At 38.8% G+C, this 18,815-nt stretch overlaps 2 protein-coding genes across 16 annotated transcripts in view; both read left to right on the forward strand.

The window, feature by feature from the left end:
- The first annotated feature begins 6,409 nt into the window (after positions 1-6,409).
- On the forward strand, positions 6,410-11,768 carry LOC124300728 (THAP domain-containing protein 2-like). 7 transcript variants are annotated; one of them, XR_006907308.1, is made up of 6 exons: positions 6,410-6,611; positions 6,697-6,862; positions 6,934-7,117; positions 7,217-7,853; positions 8,102-8,250; positions 11,603-11,768. XR_006907308.1 is itself a non-coding variant. In XM_046755062.1 (5 exons), exons 1-5 carry the CDS (start codon positions 6,514-6,516, stop codon positions 11,611-11,613), a joined length of 750 nt encoding a protein of 249 aa, XP_046611018.1. In that variant the 5' UTR covers positions 6,410-6,513; the 3' UTR covers positions 11,614-11,768. The 7 variants fall into 7 exon arrangements, 2 of the variants coding, with proteins under 2 accessions (XP_046611018.1, XP_046611019.1); XR_006907309.1 differs by lacking the exon at positions 8,102-8,250; XR_006907307.1 differs by lacking the exon at positions 11,603-11,768 and having other exon boundaries at positions 8,102-8,320.
- Positions 11,769-12,611: 843 nt separating this feature from the next.
- The window catches only part of LOC124300714 (DNA-directed RNA polymerase, mitochondrial), a 136,234-nt gene continuing 130,030 nt past the window's right edge, over positions 12,612-18,815 (forward strand). For 4 of the 9 annotated variants that reach the window (XR_006907299.1, XR_006907297.1, XR_006907298.1 and 1 more), the window contains exon 1: positions 12,615-12,884. Coding sequence is in view for 2 of the 9 variants with exons in the window: in XM_046755029.1 (XP_046610985.1) it covers positions 12,755-12,884 (130 nt within the window). In the remaining 7 variants the exon portion in view is untranslated. Of the gene's footprint in view, positions 12,885-18,815 lie in introns of all 9 variants that reach the window. The other 5 variants (XR_006907302.1, XR_006907303.1, XM_046755031.1 and 2 more) reach the window with 3 other exon arrangements.

Below are 18,815 nucleotides of genomic sequence, written 5' to 3' on the forward strand. Positions count from 1 at the left end.
ACAACACTTGGGTTAATTACACATTTATTAACGGTCTCTTTCTAGTTCTCGATGGTAGGTTTACAATCGTGGTACAGATTGGTGTTAATCACTATCGCAGTGACAAGCTGTTAACAAGTCTCGAAGGTTCTGAATGACTTATAATGATTTTATTCTAGGATTTCGGTAGAGATCTGATCTGTTCTCTATGATGTCTGAAGTTCTTCTCATTATTCTGTTTTTGGGAAGGTTGACTTAGAGGGAAAATAGGAGGAGTTCAAAAAGAGTCGCGGTTTCTCGCGGGTCTCGGATGATTGGTTGAGGATGATGAAAAAATTGGGGGTAAGGTTTCTGGTTCGTGCGTGGGATCTCGGTGGTGGATTGACGCGAGGTGGTTGGTTAAGAGAAGCAAGCGGCGAAGCGCTGACTGGTCTTGTTTTCGTTAAAATAAGGGCGCTATCCTGAATTCTGGGAATAGGGGTTTCTTTCTCTGTGAGCTATCCGTGATTTCTCTTCCCACGTTTCCGGTGTTTTGTCTTTTTGGTTATCTTAACTGTTGCAAGTTTATTATTTTGGGTTATTACGGTTGAATGAGAAAAAATATATATATAACATGTATGTTATGAATTTGACTGATGAAATAACGGTTAATCTAGCGTGTGAGAACTGTTGATATAAGAATTTGGACGTTGTGATGGTAACTAAGTACGTTGGTATTAATCTACGACTATCGGTAAGAGCACGTAGGGCTCTCTTATGGTAACTGCACGCTGGTCAGGTAGAGCGCAGAGAGGGCGCTGCCGTGGATACCGGCTGGCACGTAACAGAGGGTTGTGCCGATTGTGCCAATCCAGCGGCTGGATGGGTTGTTTTGGGTTCAGGATTGGGTTGGGTTGTATCTGGTTGTGTTGGGTTATTTTGGGTTCAGGCATACGGCTGGCGACCTCGCTTGCTCGATTTGCCAAAAAAAACGGGAATTTGGCTTCCCCTAAAAAATACGCCAAACATTTTCCCCCCTAAATGCCCCGTAACATTTCCAAAAAACCCTTAAATCTAGGGGGAAATCCCCTGATCTGGCAACACTGGACTGAGCGCTCCTATAAGAGGCACTGACAATTCCATATAAAGGACAGAGATATACCGGGGGTACTGCTCTCTCTTTTCAATCGGCGTCATGGTGGGAGACATCGGAGCAATGGAAGTGGAACAGCTATAGATATAGGGGTATAATTTCGCCTCATTCTCCTCTACCGCCTCAATCCCCACCTCAAATATCGTCAGAGAGAGAAAGGAGTACTCCCGGCATATTTCTGTCCTTTAAATGTTTGCTTCAAGCGGCTCATAAGAGCGCTCAGTCTATCTTTATAAGTCTATGTGTTAATCTAACAAGTCATTATCCCCGCGGTATTCTAAGGTTAGATTCGACGGTCATGGGTTATGTTACGATTATTGAGATTGAGTTTGTTTTGCGCTCGGCCGACTGTGGCGCTGTAGGTTTCTCTGCATTGTCAACGTAACTTTCTAGTGTAAAAAATTAGCCGTCTCAGATTCGTTGTCCCCAAGTGTACGTAGAATGTATGCAGATCCCCCATGCGAAACCATACAGAACGCTACCAGGACAGCATGTTAGGAAGCTTAATGACCAAACGATTGTAAATAATCCAACCCACGGCATGATTCCCTGAGGCGAAACAATTGTACCATACATTAATCCAAACAATGTTACAATCATGTATTAGTACAATAATAATGAAGCCCTTAAAGTGAACAGCACTTATACCAGTTTTGAGGTGAAAAGTGAAAGATTATGTCTTAGGTCTTTACAAATATTGCACGATCACCAAGGAATAGACTCAAAAGCGTCGACTGAGGATATGTAAAGACTAATAACTCTGGGTTATTATTCATAACAATATGCCGGGTCTGAACCTATGTGAAATGGGTCTGTGTTTAGTAACCTTACAGTTGTATGTTTTCTTCTATTATGATTGAACTAATAAATTTCTGTATGTGTGGATTTACGCTGTCGAATTCGCTTCCGCCTACACTGAGTGAATGGTCACCTAAGAGTATAATTTGGCAAGGGAGCAGATAATCTGTCAAGTCGCTATTCCCAGAATTGTGACGTCACCGAACGACTGCCGAACGCTCGATGATACGACCAACCACTTCTTACAAATGCGCCACCGCGGATCGACGCTCACTTCTAGTCTGACCACCGCCGAGTTGACATCAGTTTCGAGTGTAACAAGAACCCATATTGGTTAAATCACAGGTTGACAATGAGTACTCTCTTTTACTCTACCGCGCCGAGTTCGTGCATTGGTTTTTGTTCATGCACCTAGTTCGTGCAACCTTCTTGAGAGCATTTAATTCATGCACTGTACTTGATTGCATCTAGTTCTTGCACTCTATCCAAGGCACCTAGTTCGTGTAACCTTCTTGAGAGCATTTAATTCATGCACTGTACTTGATTGCGCCTAGTTCGTGCAATCTTGTCCGCTGCGCCTAGAGCGCGACTCTTTTCTCTAGACGAATCGTTCGCTTACATTCATGAAACCCATTATGTGTACTATTTCCTTGAAGTCTGGATATTGTCTACTTACCTTTGAAAATTAACCAACTTGTGCCTACATTTCTGGACAAACCTCCTCAATCAACAACGAACTAACGCTGTTTCTTTACTTTTCGGATTCTTCCAATACAGAACTACTCACGCTATGTTATAACACCAAGACTACTCTTCCAATTACCTCAATTTTCTTATCTTACTTCAGTTATTATAATTCTCTTTACAATATATCTTTTCTTCCCGCAGACTCAGTTTGGTCCTTTAACCGATTCATCCGAGCCAAATCCTTATATGAAACAGTCTGCGACTTGGTATTTCGTAAAAAAATTTATGCCAAAAAATTGCTCTCGTATTGTTCTTAATTGCTCTCTATTTTTGAAGTGAAAACTTCTTTAGCACCGTTGGTGAAAACTTCTCAAGCACGGGAGTGAATCGAAACTCAATGAAACGAAATGAAACGACTAACGATGGGTAATATCCAATCCAGTGTATATATATATCAGTGATCGGAACATACCCTGTGTTACACGGTCGAGCACTGTGCCTTGGTGCTTGTTGGAACGCTTCGAGGTTCTTAATTCAGTCACTAGAGTCCGCACATGCCTTATACGAAAAATCTAGGATCATTGAGCGCTCCAGGAGAGAGAAAAAAAAAGTGGGTGCGTGTACTTATGTACGCGCGTGAGATGTTATACTTCTTTGGCATCATTAAAAAACGATAAAACAAATAACGGATGTCTTACATTATATTTAAATAATCTATTAAATTTTTGTCGCGAACTTTTTATTAAATGTTCTATTAAATTTATTTCTTTGTTTTGTAAATAATAAAAAACCAATAACATATACTCAACATTGATAATTTAATAATGTTCAGTATTAATTATATCGAATAATGATACTTTGACTTATATCAATAAATAATACACACGGATAACTAACCTCAATTATATCGGAGCACTTGAAAAAGTATTTTAGCACAATTTTTTCACTAATATTCACAAATAGTAAATAATATTAATCCAAATATTCGATTTAAATCACTACTGAATATATTTTATTGCCACATATACAATTCGCACTTGTATGAAAATAAAAACACGTGCTGTGACTGTAAAAACTTAAACCATGTGGATAAATATTATAAATAAATATGAAAACAGTGATCAGAGGCGACAACCGTACCAACATTAGCTTTTTTTCGAGACTTAATGAATTCGGTTGAGTGGGCAACTTCATCCTGTTAATTTTGTGTCACAGTGATGCGCGCGCATCTTGTTTCGAGACTTGATGAATTCGGTTGAGTGGGCAACTTCATCCTGTTAATTTTGTGTTACAGTGATGCGCGCGCATCTTGAAATTTCACTCTCATCAGTTTTTCATAAGGCGCCTAAAGAAGTATAACTTCAAAAATTTGTGAAATGCGTGTAGATTATCATTGCATTCAATGAATCAATGTAAACAATACCACGCGTCGAAAATAGAATCTCTAACTAAAAAATTGGCAGCAATGAATCCGACACAGTGTCCAGCCATGCTCCGCAGCTGTGTCCGACTGTGTCGTTCTGTGTCGTTGTCGGAAAGCACCATGTTCGACACTGTGTCGCTCTGTGTCGTTCCGTGTCGATGTGTGACGACGTTACGGTACCTGGTGGAAATTTCCAGATGCTAGACACCGGAATCATTCACACAGCTACGGTTAGACTCACATCAGTAGTGTGGGTCACCAATTACCGATTAAGTATTGAAATACACCGGACAACGGGCATTCTGTCGCTCCAATCGAACGAATCGAAGAAGGAGTAATTGTTGGATCAAAGATTCAATTAGTTGGCTTACCTTTTGAGAATACTCTAGATGTGATGACTTGCAGCGTAGATTGGTGAGAGATCTCAACGGAATAACTGTTTCTAATATATTTGAATACTTTGATTCACTTCGATTTATTTCATAAGTTCAATATTTCAAGTCACAAAAACGGAGTTTCATAGTGTACGATCTTAAACTAAATATGACAAAATGGAGCTGAAAGCTCGTTGGACTTTCGGGCAGAGTCACGTTGTATGAAAAGTTTTAATGCAAAAGGCGAAAGGATTTTACCGCGAGACTCTACCGGAACAAGATGACGGATCTGGTGGTAGAAACCAAGAGGACGATCGGGTGATCGGTCGCCGTTTTTATAGGGGTCGATCGTTGCGCAAAACGATCCCCCTCTTTAGATTTTGTCACCTTTGCGCACCTCCCCCTTTCTCTAGGAATTCTAATCCTGACACGACATCTTCGCCGCATGCACGCCTGTGATCTTAATCCATTAGCTATTACTATATTGTAAGTTTTTACATATGGTATAACGGTGCACTGGTGCGGTGGTGTAGATGCCGGGTCTTTGTTCTGTAATTTTCCATTCTGCGTGAGCTTTGTTGCCGAGGCGCAAGCCCCCCTTGGCCCCTTGGCTACTGAGCTTCTTCTCCCGTCTTGTGCTTTCGGCAGCTATTTCCTAATATGTGGTAATCGCAGTGTGTATGCGCTAGTGGTGACTCATGTTTCATGTTAGTGCCGTGTGCCTTTTCAGGGTCACGATGCGCTTAATTCTAGTTCCTGTTTACTTTTCAATATATTTACTATCCTGCTCGTTACAAAGCCCATATGTCATATTGGTTACCCGTCGTTTGTTAGTTTTATAGCGTGTATCTATATAAAATTACATATGTATTACATTCGATTACTATCGTTATTCACCTGGAGTACAATAGCGATTGTTTATGAAACATAGTTGCTATTTGCTTAACATTATCAGATCCGCGCTGCTGCGAATATTCTTAGGTGTTCGTGTTATAACTATCTCAACAGCTTAAGGGTATTTAACAATTTGATGATCCATAGTTTTAGAGCAGGTTTACACGTGTGCTTTTGTATATAATTCTCTTCCGTAATTAATAATTCTTTTATTGATATAAATCGGCTTGGAAGCTTTCAGAACGTTCTCTTTCTATTTGTTGGTTGCCTGTCATTGGGCGTTGTCACGTATGCATCTCGAGTTTATTGCGAGTTGATTTACCTTCAATCGTTTCGTCGGTAAGTTTCCTAATGTGTTCTCCAGATGAAGCTCTGTATGGCTCCACATTAGAGATCTGCATTGCCTTCAAAACGTTGCGCGTGTTGCCTACAATACGGCGTTACGGAGGAAGGTATAGTTCATGCTGGATAATTAGTATTCACGATTTTGACGGCTTTGCAGTCTCTGGTTTTATGGGTTATAGCAGCAGTGCTATCTTTACATTATATTGGTTATACATTTATCTATGGTTTTACAGTCTTCTATACTCCAGGCTATATGGTAAAGCGTAAGTTGCTTATAGTATAGCTCTCAGCTCCGAATGCACAAATGGCATCGTCGAGTGCTATATAATAATTGGATATAATCGTGTTAATTAATTATGGTGTTAATGTGATAGTGATATATAATAACGTATAATAATATTATAGCTCTTTGTAGTGCGAAGATCTCGTAACATGGTTTTTAAGCTTTGGTTAGTGAATGTCATAGTTATTTCCATCTAGGGATATTCCAAATAGTTAGACAGTTGTTTTAATTCCGCATGGTTACAAGATTCTCGTACTTCTAGTTTGGTTAGTTGATAAAAGTAACATGCAGTAATAATAGTCGATAAAACATACGGACGTTCCGGTCGGATGTTACAGTTGCTTAAAGCTCCCATGGTCTGCTAGATCGCCACCATTATTGTTTCCCTTATCCTCACCGACGCATGAGACCTCTGGCGGATTTCCATCGTACTAAGACAAAATCACAGTAATCGAGTGCCAGTCGGACCACCTCTTATTCTTACACCACGGACCACGGATGCACACGGATGTGTTCGCACGTGCAGTTGTTTATTATTATTGTATAGGTTAGGTCAGAAGGTAGCCGATCACGCACTGAGAATTCAGAATAATACAACATGCCTTATTGTGTAGCGTCTAATTGCAAAAACAGATCTTTCTCAAAATCACAAAAACAATGTGAGGTCGAAGTAGAGAATAAGGTTACATTTCACCTGTAAGTATAAGTAACGCTTCTGGAACTGTAAATAATGTGAATGCTGTGATACCAAGTAATGTATCTGTACCTATCTTCATTCAAGTTTTCCGAAAAATATTGAGAGGCGTAGGATATGGCTTGATACGATAGGGTTGACGAACACAAGTGTGCCAAAGTATGCTTACTTATGTTCATGTCATTTTTCACCGGAATCATTCGATCGAACATCTGCCTTCAAAGTTAGGCTGAAAGATGATGCTGTTCCAAATGTGAGTTCAATTCATAGTTTTTGAATACAAATATATTTCAGCATGTGAATATAAATAATTTATTAATGTAGGTTTGCATTCAGGACAATGCTGTCTTGCAAGAGACATGCAGTGTTGATAGAGAACGCGAATGCTCTGAATGCATAGAATTTTTTCTCGCAGATGAAGTCACATTGCACCTTGATGCAGCGGAACCTTCATCTTCAATTGATCAAGTTTGTGAACCGGCAAATAAAAGGCCGAGAATTGATAGCCGTGAGTTGATATGAATTCTATGCTGACAATATCTAATTGTTGAGATGTATGGGACCGTTGTTAATACAAATATTCGTTCCATAACTTTCATCTTTTCAGCATCAAAGGATTTTAAGCAAAAAAATGTATCTTGTCAAACGCCACAACCGCCAAGATGTATCGATAAAGGTACGTGGGTATCGAAATCGTTGATTGCAACTTCTCCCACAAAGGAACGCCTACGTCACATCATCAAAGAGCTGATGGAGTCACATCGAAACGAGATCAAACATCTAAAAGAAACAGCACAACGGACAAAGAAACGCATTGCTACCATACGATATGTGATGGGTGAATTAGGAAAACGAAAAGATCTCAATCTTCAGGAGCTGGATGTTTTAATCGATATTGGTAAATCAAATGCAGATCTGCTTAAACGAGTGGTTAAAAAGTCAACGCATGCCACAGTACCCAAATAATTCACACCTGAGCTAAGAGCATTCGCTCTAACCCTTCATTATTACTCTGCATGCGTGTACAATTACGTACGTAAAAAATTTGACTCCTGCTTGCCGCATCCAAAAACCTGATCAAAGTGGTATCGATCTGTCAATTGTGAACATGGCTTTTATACCGAATGCCTGAACGCTATCGAAGAACGTGCAAAAATAGTCGATGATGTTTTGATTGGCTCTCTTGTTTTGGCCGAGATGTCCATACGTCAACACATAGAGTACGATGGACAAAAGTTTAGCGGGTATGTAGATATGGAACTAAATATTACTACCGATCATGGGACTGTTGCAAAAGATGCTCTAGAGTTTCTCTTCGTTGGTGTAAATAGTTGGTGGAAGTTACCTGTTGACTTTTTTCTAACCAATGGTATTAGTGGAAATTTATTATAGAATCTTGGTGATCGGTCAATTAAGTAAAGCTTACTTAATTGACCGATCACCAAGATTCTATAATAGATTATATACGAGGTTGAGAATTCTTATTCATCAGTTTAAATTGGATTACTTCGGAGAACATGGACTTTATTTACAACATCGAGCTTACACACGGGAAAGCTACAGCTGATTACCTACGCTGTTGGATCCGGAGAGCTGAAAAAATGTCGAGGATGAAGAACCACAGGATCTTTCTTCTTCGATGTAAGAAACAAGGAATAATGCCTAAACATTTAAATTTCTCAAAGACTACCTTTGATAGTATTAATTTTAACTTGTCAAGATCAAAAACCAAAGCCAAACAACTTACAACTTATTTCCAAATATCGCTACTGAATTTAGAAAGCAATGAATAAAACCTATTTACTTAATTGACCGATCACCAAGATTCTATAATAGATTATATACGAGGTTGAGAATTCTTATTCATCACATTAGTGGAAATTGTAACGGTCTTTTCGTTTTCGCGGTTTGCTTCGACCAGGATTAACTCCAACTGCGGAGCCTCTCGCAATTAACAAAAATCATCCGCTATCAATTTACTTTTTATTGTTATTTATTTTTTTTTTTATTTAAAACGGAATTTCGGATGTCGGTATGACCGAATGACATGCATCTATAAATGGGAACCGAATAAAAGAAAAGTATAAATATGAGAGAATAAATTGTATAAATAAAATGGGCACGGCGGACATCTAGGACAATAACAATTCCATAAACGGCATACTCGTAAAATTACAGATAAAATAGTACAGGTCAGAATATAAAACTTGTCATAAGCGTGTCTTTGGGGATATTCTTCAAATCCCAGTTTCCATTTCCTCAGTTGCGCTCGCTAATTCCGTGCCCGGCCAATTTGACTCCCCTCGTCCGTCATATCTAGGTGGTTTTTCCTTGATCGGGAATCCGTAAAAGATGGGTCGCTGCTAAGAGTCCTTCGTTCTCGCAATAGAATCCGTATGCGTTTTACTTCATTTTTCGTCGGTTGGATCAATTCGTTCGTTATGATTTCTTTATTTTAGAGCGCACTCTGATGACGATCGATTGCTTACCCGTCGTCTCTCGCTTACACTTCTCGATCGATTGCTCATCCGTCGTCTCTCGCTTACACTTCTCGATCGATTGCCCATCCGTCGTCTCTCGCTTACACTTCCCGATCGATTCTATACATCTGTCATATAACCGCTTAAGTGAAAGCCCCCCTCCCTACGGACCTACCTATTACTGAGTCTCCTAGTCACTGCTTTGGCGGCTAAATTCAACTGTTACAAAATCAAAAGGCCACCTTAATCAATGAGTGCCTAACTCTATTGCAAGAGTGTAATGTCACTGTCAAATCGATAAAGTTCGACGGAGCTTCTGCAAATATTTCAATCGCAAAACTACTTGGATGCGGATCAGATCCAGCTTCCCTGCAACCAGTTTTTTTGCATCCCGTGACCTCGGAGAAAATTTACATCATTCCTGATCCTGGTCATATGATAAAGCTCATACGTAATGTACTCGGGGATTCGAGAATAACAATCTTAAACGGAAACGGTGAATCCATATTATGGGGTTACATTGCCAAAATTTATGAAATTCAGGAACAAGGCCTGCTCATCTGGGAAATAAATTACGATCAAGTCACATCGAGTATTACAAACAAAAGATGAAAGTCAAATTTGCCACCCAAGTTCTCAGCATATCTCTTGCTCATAGCATAGAATTTTGTAGAACTATTTTAAAGCTCGATTATTTTCAAAAATCAGCAGCCACAGAAGAATTTCTGAAACTGTTCAATGATCTTTTCAATATATTTAATGCGAAGAATTCGGCACAGTATAATTTCAAGAAACCAATCCATTTAGAAAATAAGTCGAAGTGGTAAACAAACTGGATGAATGTCGAAATTACATCTTGAATTTGAAAGAAGAAGGCACCGGACTCAGTATTGTTAAAACACAATGTCGAACCGGCTTCTTGGGCTTTTTGATTTGCATTGAAAGCCTGAAAGGTATGTTCTACGAACTGTGCGAAGAGGCTAAAGTGCCGACACATATACCCATTTACAAGTTGAGCCAGGACCACGTGGAATTGTTTTTTGGGTGCATACGATCGCATGGGGGGCATAATAACAACCCGACCGTTCGACAATTTAAGGCAGCATTTAAAAAAATACTGATACACTTCGAAATGTACGAAATGGATTCAGGAAACTGTATACCATTGGAAAACGTCGCTATCTTGCACGTTCCATCTGCCTGTAAGCCGGAGAATATAATTAATTCATCCATCCCATTGCTCAACTGGTCGGTAGCCTCGCAATCTCAAACCTAGAAAGTACAGCAAACGTGTTTGATGACCATTCTTATTTACCAGACATAAGAGCAATATCCGAATTTTCTGACAGGATTATTGTGTATATAGCTGGTTTTGTGGTTAAATATTTGAGCAAAGTCATAATCTGCGAGTTTTGCGTGGGTGCTCTGTCCGGCAGTGTTTTTAATCCGCAAAGTGAGCTGATTGCATTAAAAAGTCGAGTTGTGTTACACTATCCATCTGATAGCGTAACAACGATTTGTCGTGTAGCGGAAAGAGTTATCCGGTTTGCGTTGAAAGAGAGCGGTGGAAATTTTTAAAGAAGATTTTTTCAGAAGATTACCTTACAACTTGCATTCTCGCTAATTTAACAGAAACGAATATTTTATTCCGTTATCTCAATGATCACTGCCATGACCAAATGGTCTGGAAAACCATTTGGTGCATTTAACAACCGCAGTTGCACGTAAATACGTCAAAATCAAACTTTTTTATATCGGGAAGCAATCTGTAAACACTGCACGTAGCGACAGGCATAAGTTGAATAAGCTCACGCTCTTTAGAGGGCAGTAGGAAGCTATCGATCGATACCCAAGACTACCAACTAACACTTCTTCTTTTATTTGATATGGATGGTTTTGTCTCTGTTACTAATCTAAGTATTGCTATTTGTTTATTCGAACAAAACATTATTTAAGAAATATATTTAGTCATGTAGTATAAGATGCTGGTCATAATATTATTAGATTTGTTGTCTTGTCATTTCGTTAGAAAGATGCCTAGTCATTTCGAGTTCATAAGGTGTTGTTCATATTGTTGTTAATTTTGTCACACATCTTTAAATGTTTCAACATATTAGTTAAAGTAGGTACACAGAGAGAAAAAAGTCGTTAATTCAACTAAATGAGCAATGACATGGGGCAAAATAAATATTTAATTGTGTCAATTCAAAATTTGCTGGTCTAACAAAATGTGTAGTTGATTTAAATAGTCCAACTAAATATTTTCTTAGACCAACAGATTTTTAATTCACATAATTACATATTCATTTCACCCCCGTGACCGTTCATTTAGTTGAATCAACGAATTTTTTCCATCCGTGTACGTATTAAATGTCATGTTTTAGTATTTTCCTTTATTGTAGTTGTTTCTTTCTTTCGCATAAGGCAAACGTTTGCAGTATAATTTTTTTGGTCCAATAATTTCAGTTACCCAAACCTAATAATTAATTCCTCTAACCATACATGTTTTATAGGTATTTCGTAACGGGAGCAGGTTGAACTGGAGCTGTTGAACGAGGGAATTTGCTGTACACAACAGAAACTGTTTTCATGTTCTGTGTAGAAGACGTAATCGATTTGTATATTTGAATGTACCATGTCTCATTATTTAACATAATGAATTATTAATTTGAAGCTGAATCTGCTTTCAAGGGCCAGTTTTACCAACTCTGAATACCGTGATTCTTCGGAAAATTACATTCAACGAACGAAATTGAATATTTTCCATTCCATCGAACGACAAATAGCAACAAATCAGCACCTATTCAACAAAATTGGATTTAAAAAAAATGTGCTTATCTGTACAGTTTCTTATACAAAAAGAATTGAAACTGTGTTCGTACATACCTATACAGTTCGAGGAAGTAGTTTATGGCAACGATCTGACCGAAAAACTAATACTGCCTAAAGTGAATCATTTAAACGTGGCGCCCAAAACTTAGCTCATCAATATCGACGTGCTATCCATAGAGATATAAGAATGAGTGCGTGAGCCACAGGAGCGCACATAAGTGAAAACCAGCACGCGATAGGAAAAGAGAGAGCAACTAGGGAGTCTGGTTGTTTTGTCTAATCACGCATACGTTGGCGTGCCGAAGGTTGTTGACACAAACATAACCTGCTTCCTACTCTATTTGAACATGGTTATCATTCCCTCTTACTTCGTGGTTATCATAGAGACTAGAGTACAGAGTCCAATCTCTGTATTGAAGATGTGTCCGCGAAATCATGAGAAATAAGGGTTCCGCTACAGCGGCGCTGTCGTCACTCTGGCCCGATAGCTATACCTGTAAGATCGTGGCGCATACCCCTCGCCATCAAGCCTAGCTTACGCTTCGTCCTCTCCGTCGGATCGGAGCTTTGTGTTTTCCCCGCCAAGTCACCGATTAGAGTGAGAAGGATGCTTGGAGTTGTTGATCTCTCTGTCTTATGACCGTTTGAGCTTAGTGCATAGAGCTCGTAGTCTATCTCCGTATGGCCAGGGATGGTGTTTATGGACGATTCAAAATGGTTACTGCACGTGTGTAACCAGTGCGTGTTGTCGATCGGTTTGCTACGTGGATTTTAATAATGAACAGTTTATTCATTTGATAAATAATAAACACAATTAAACACACAGTAGTAAGATGTTGAGGCTTTTGAGATGTTATGCGATACCTGTACAGAACTTGTCACTCACGACAGTGCAAATAAATTTACAACAAAATAATCACGTTTGTTCGTTCTGCAATTTTCATCACCTGAAGCCAATCACGTGTACGTATAAACCTGGAGTTTCCATGCATATATGTTTCAATTTTCACATTCTTTAACTCACATTTAAATTGAATAACTATTTCGAAATGTATTTTTACCCCTCTTTGAATCTGTAAAGTTCCCGAATGTACCAACCGATTCTAACCTAACTACCTGATTAGAACTCGCGCTTATTTTTTATCATAAGTTTAATATTCACCCGGTGTGTTGAATTGTCTTTGATTTTAATTTGTATACAAAATTTGATCGTTCATTATCAGGTGCTTTGTTTGAGATTCTTAGACACATCAGAGTGCACTAATAGATAGAGACATGTAATTACATAGTAACTGGAGTCAAGTTCAGTTTGATGAATCTGTTTCAACTAAGGTATTGAGTACTATTCAATGTCGAAGCAAATATGGCCCACTGTGCTTCCTTCGTTTCACTTTGTATATAATGTTTACAAAACTACAATTGACTTTATAAAATCTGGGTTATAACGTGTCAATGTTTCGTAATGTTGACTTGTTATATATGCCTGAAAAAAATAACTGAGAATCGAACGTCATTAACTTTAGGCACTAAAAGTTTTAATTTACAAGCAGCTATTCAAAAATGCAGAATCATTGTTTTTTGAGCATTAACAGTACTGGAGAAATTTCATCCAAAAGATCCAACTGCGATGCAATATCGTTCTTTAATAATACGTACTAAAGGCCATTCAAGTATTGGGTAACGATAAAACAGAGGTAGGCCATTTAGAGAAACGTTATGAAATGTTACCCGATAGTAGTAGGCATTCCAGGCAAGCGTTAGCTAACCTAGGAAATTCGATGTACGTACTTAAAGCTTGAGAAAAATAAAAAATTTTCCCTAAAAGGAGATGTTATTAACATTTAGACGGCCGGCCATGATTCGAACATATCCGGGGAACATTGGGCGATGATTATATGGAAGTATCCCACCAAAGTAGGCATGTATCAACGAAAAAAAATCCCGAATGACTCAATAATATGTTAGCAAATATAATGTTTATTGTATGCATTTACGAAGAAAGGTAATACATAATGTATTTGATACTCAATGAGTAAAAAATTCACGTTTTACTGAACATATTAATGTGTATTAATAATTAATAATAATTAATATTTAATAAAGTAGGGATAAATTGATCAGGATGTGACTATAAATCGCATTTCTACCATTTCCAGATAAAGAATCGATTTGCCAATAAACTTTTCCAGAAGCGTTACCTAACGTTAAAAAACAGTAGTGGGCAAAACAAACCTCCATAAAGCTGGCCTCCCTACCTGCTCAAGAAAATTTGAAAAAGTCATAGATTAAAGAGCTATTTATAAGCTCTGCAATGCCGCAAACCGCGATTATTGAGCTCGTTTCTGTTACGAGAAAATCAATTTTGAAAGGGGGGCGGATTGAAAATCAGAAATTGTCACTGTTGGTATTTAAAAGCTATGAATAAATGAAGCAAAATGCCAGTACTCATCATTTCGATTTTTTTTTCTCTTCTTGCCTCTCATCGCGATTGGGCATGGATATATCCATAGGGGTTGTTGTTACGACATTGTTTCCAACGTACATCAAGAGCTTCTAATTAGTTCCTAATTCTCACGTGGTCAAAATAATTCTAAAAAATTTTTTCACTCTGGGGAGGCTAACTTTTCGGTAAGCCTCCCCACTTTTCAAAATTGGTTTTCTCGTAACAGAAACGAGTTAAAAAATCGCGATTCACGGCATTACAGAGCTCATAAATAGCTCTTCAATCGACCATTTCTTCAAATTTTTCTGAGCAAGTAGGGGGGGGGGGGCAGCTTTACGTAGGTGCGAAACAAGAAAATTTTACCAATCGTTATCACTAAAGATAGAATGAAAAAATTTGCAAAAAATGAGTTAGCTAATTCTTGAATGGCCCCCATGTGTGTGAAATTCTTCTCATTAAATCATTTACTCATTTTTTTAGTCAAGAAGCATGGAAAAACTGTAGTGTTTTGCGGGTACTGCTGTCTGAATGAATACTGAGAACAGTGCTCTCTCTAATGCTATTTTAGATGTATGCAAAGTATTAAAAAGTCGCACAGGGTCTTTTTTCGCATGGGCTCGCTGGGCTGAGCCTAGAGCCCTGCATTTCATGGAGTCCTCTGGGCAAGTAAGGGATGTTAGCCGCCCATTTTCAAAATTTTCGAATTTAAAGAGTTGTACTGGTTTGCTCCGAAGTTGCTCTATATTGCTCCAGAAAAGTATTTCGGCAAACCCAAAATTCAACAAATAAACATAAAAAAAACCATTTTTCACACCAGCCCCCGTTTTTAAAAAAGTGATTTTTTCGCGGTTGCTCTCAGCTGCTCTAGTTGTTCCGAACATTGCTCCAAAACCACAATGCTGTCAAATGAATAGTGCTCAAACGTAAACCAAAACTTGACGGGGAGCTTATTTTTGATAGGTGAAAACTTGCTCTGCATTGCTCCAAAGCCGTAGGATTCTGAATCGAAAATTCATCCCGGAAATTTGGAGGAGCATGCCTGGAAGTGAAATAAATCAACCATAGAATACCCAGATACTGAACAACCCCGGAAAAATAGTAAAAAATGCCGTTCTTATTTTTGTTGACAATGGCGCACCAATGCGAAAAATCTGAAAAAATTAGAGGTTCTGTACTTTGAGCTCATACTCTTTCTAAAAAATAATGATTGGTGCAAGTTTATTTTATCATAGTGAAAACAGGAAAAGAAAACTTCTTCATTTTTTTCTACTCGGAATTAACGCGAAGATGGGTTAAAAAAATACTTTGTTTACGTATTCTGACCAGTTCCGCGTTTGTGATTTTTTTTAGTACGATAGCTCCAATGAGGTCGAAGAAAAAAAGGAAAAACGCCAAAATGCACTACTTGACAGTCTGCAATAAATAGGAACATTAGAAGGTTCAAATTTCGCCGAAATGTGTTCCTTTGGATGACATATCTTTTGCCCCTATTCCCAGCTGAAAAGATTCGGGGGCATTTTTGACATGCTTATTCGGTTAGACCCCTCACAGCTTTCTGCGTCTGATACTTGTCGCATTTCTTTATCCAGAGCTGCTCCAGTCGAAAAAAGGTTAAAATGTTATTCTAGTACAAGAGGCACTCCAGCCTGGGGTGCTAGGGATTCCAGTAATTTCCATCAAAAGCTAAGACTGATAGTTTCTCTACCATTCGCCTGTATAGTTTGCCCGTTTCCTAGATTTATAGGCCATGGATCCTGAAATGCTTCGTATCCACCAAACCAAGTTTTCTGTTTACACGTATGATCAGTCGCATTAGAGTCTATAAACCAGATCGATATTCTCGAGCTATCAGCTTGCAACGTAGTAAAAGACATGCCAATTAAAGCTTCTTCTTTTTCTGTTATTTCATTTATTTTCTTCAATTTAAAAAAGTCTTGTTTCCTATGTCCTGGTTTTTTGCAATAATTAAAAGTACCTGGTTTGCGTTTTGAAGCGGTTGTGCTCCGATCTCTGTTGGTCCTTTCGTTTTGGGGGCGAGGTTATTGGTACCTTTCAGATCCGCCTGTCTGTTTTGACGCAGCGAATGCTCGACTCTCAGATTCCTCTTGATTGTTCATTCTGACCTCTTCTGCCAACAGCCTTTGAGCCATATTACTGAGCGTGCGATGTTCTTCAGCCGTCGACTCCCACACTGTGAGGAAGTAGTTGAAAGACGCACGTAAAGTCATGAAAATTTTGGTCATGAGCATTTAATCAGAAATGATTTCACCTAATGCTTTGAGTTTATGCAACAAAACTTCAATTTTTGCTATATGGACTGCCATATTATCTGACGGATCTTTCGTTGTTTGATACTACTTCTGGTGCATCATATGTATGCCGGTCTGATTCTGCTGTTCATATACATATACTATGAAGTTTGCTCCACATTTCTGCCGGCAATCTACTTTTCATGATATGCAGCAATTGCGAATCCTCAACACTGGTAGCAATAATCTTCTGAGCTGATAATTCCTTTTTGATCCGTGTAGATCGTTCTCCCTCAGCTTGAGGTTGAGCTAGACTTCTATAAGCTACTTCATAAGCTCCAGTAGCTTTAAATGGCTCCCAAACATTTCTTTAGATTCCTTATTTAGATGGCACTACAATAATTCTTCAGATGTCTACTTGGTAGCCATATCAAGCTGGAACCGCCACATTCGAAAATCGAAAAATTTCCTATGGAATAATTAAGGGCTAATTAGAGGCTAATTAAATGCTCTATTTTCGAATTAAATGCTCCGCGTTTTTTAAAAGAAACCTGTGGCGGTGCCAGCTTGACATAAACCTGGAACCGCCACACCGAAAAAAAACGGAAAACAGGTGAAATTTCGGAAAAGTGTTAGGGTCATAATTAAAGGCTAATTAAAGGCTCTTGGAATTGCTCATCTTTAAATTAATTGCTCGGCGTTTTTTAAAAAAAACCTGTGGCGGTGCCAGCTCGATATAAACCAGACTTGAAAAAAAACGGGAACGAGGTCAAATTTCGAAAAAGTGTGAGGGTCATAATTAAAGGCTCCCGGAAAACCACCCGCTCGAATTAAGTGCTCCACCCCCGGGGTTCTGGAGTCATTTTGACGTGCGTACGAACTCTGTAAGTTGTTGCGTCCGAGAGTTACACGGATTTTTCTAGTTTTTGGGTGGTTTCCACCCCTCGGGGGTGGAGCACTTAATTCGAGCGGGTGGTTTTCCGGGAGCCTTTAATTCTGGAGTCATTTTGACGTGCGTACGAACTCTGTAAGTTGTTGCGTCCGAGAGTTACACCGATTTTTCGAGTTTTTTGGTGGTTTCCACCCCTCGGGGGTGGAGCACTTAATTCGAGCGGGTGGTTTTCCGGGAGCCTTTAATTCTAGAGTCATTTTGACGTGCGTACGAACTCTGTAAGTTGTTGCGTTCGAGAGTCACACCGATTTTTCGAGTTTTTTGGTGGTTTCCACCCCTCGGGGGTGGAGCACTTAATTCGAGCGGGTGGTTTTCCGGGAGCCTTTAATTCTGGAGTCATTTTGACGTGCATACGAACTCTGTAAGTTGTTGCGTCCGAGAGTTACACCGATTTTTCGAGTTTTTTGGTGGTTTCCACCCCCGGGGGTGGAGCACTTAATTCGAGCGGGTGGTTTTCCGGGAGCCTTTAATTAGCCTTTAATTATGACCCTCACACTTTTTCGAAATTTGACCTCGTTCCCGTTTTTTTTCAAGTCTGGTTTATATCGAGCTGGCACCGCCACAGGTTTCTTTTAAAAAACGCCGAGCAATTAATTTAAAGATGAGCAATTCCAAGAGCCTTTAATTAGCTTTTAATTATGACCCTAACACTTTTCCGAAATTTCACCTGTTTTTCGTTTTTTTTCGGTGTGGCGGTTCCAGGTTTATGTCAAGCTGGCACCGCCACAGGTTTCTTTTAAAAAACGCGGAGCATTTAATTCGAAAATAGAGCATTTAATTAGCCTCTAATTAGCCCTTAATTATTCCATAGGAAATTTTTCGATTTTCGAATGTGGCGGTTCCAGCTTGATATGGCTCTACTTGGTGCCACAATAACTCTTCATATTTCACATTTTCAACAGTGATGTTCGACGGTATTGAAACTCAATAAATACAGAAATACATGATATACTTCAGTTTTTTCGCTTTATAACGTAGAAAACTTTGCTATAAATATATAATGATAATTACCGAACGAGGTAACACAGAAAGGTTTATATCCTACAACAATCTGAATTGTAAATATACCGATATTAGGAACTTTTACTTGTATAATATGTTTTTATTTTCAATTACTAACTTGTCAAATAAGTGCGTTTGAAAATTGCAGGCGCTATCTAATTGGTGAATATTTTCTGAGGAACCTCACAATTGGTTGACTTTTAGTCTGTTGTTTTGATTTTTAGATATTTTGCTATCAGTCTTGAGAT

This window comes from Neodiprion virginianus, chromosome 3, assembly GCF_021901495.1.
Source record: "Neodiprion virginianus isolate iyNeoVirg1 chromosome 3, iyNeoVirg1.1, whole genome shotgun sequence".
Taxonomy (NCBI): Eukaryota; Metazoa; Arthropoda; class Insecta; order Hymenoptera; family Diprionidae; genus Neodiprion; species Neodiprion virginianus.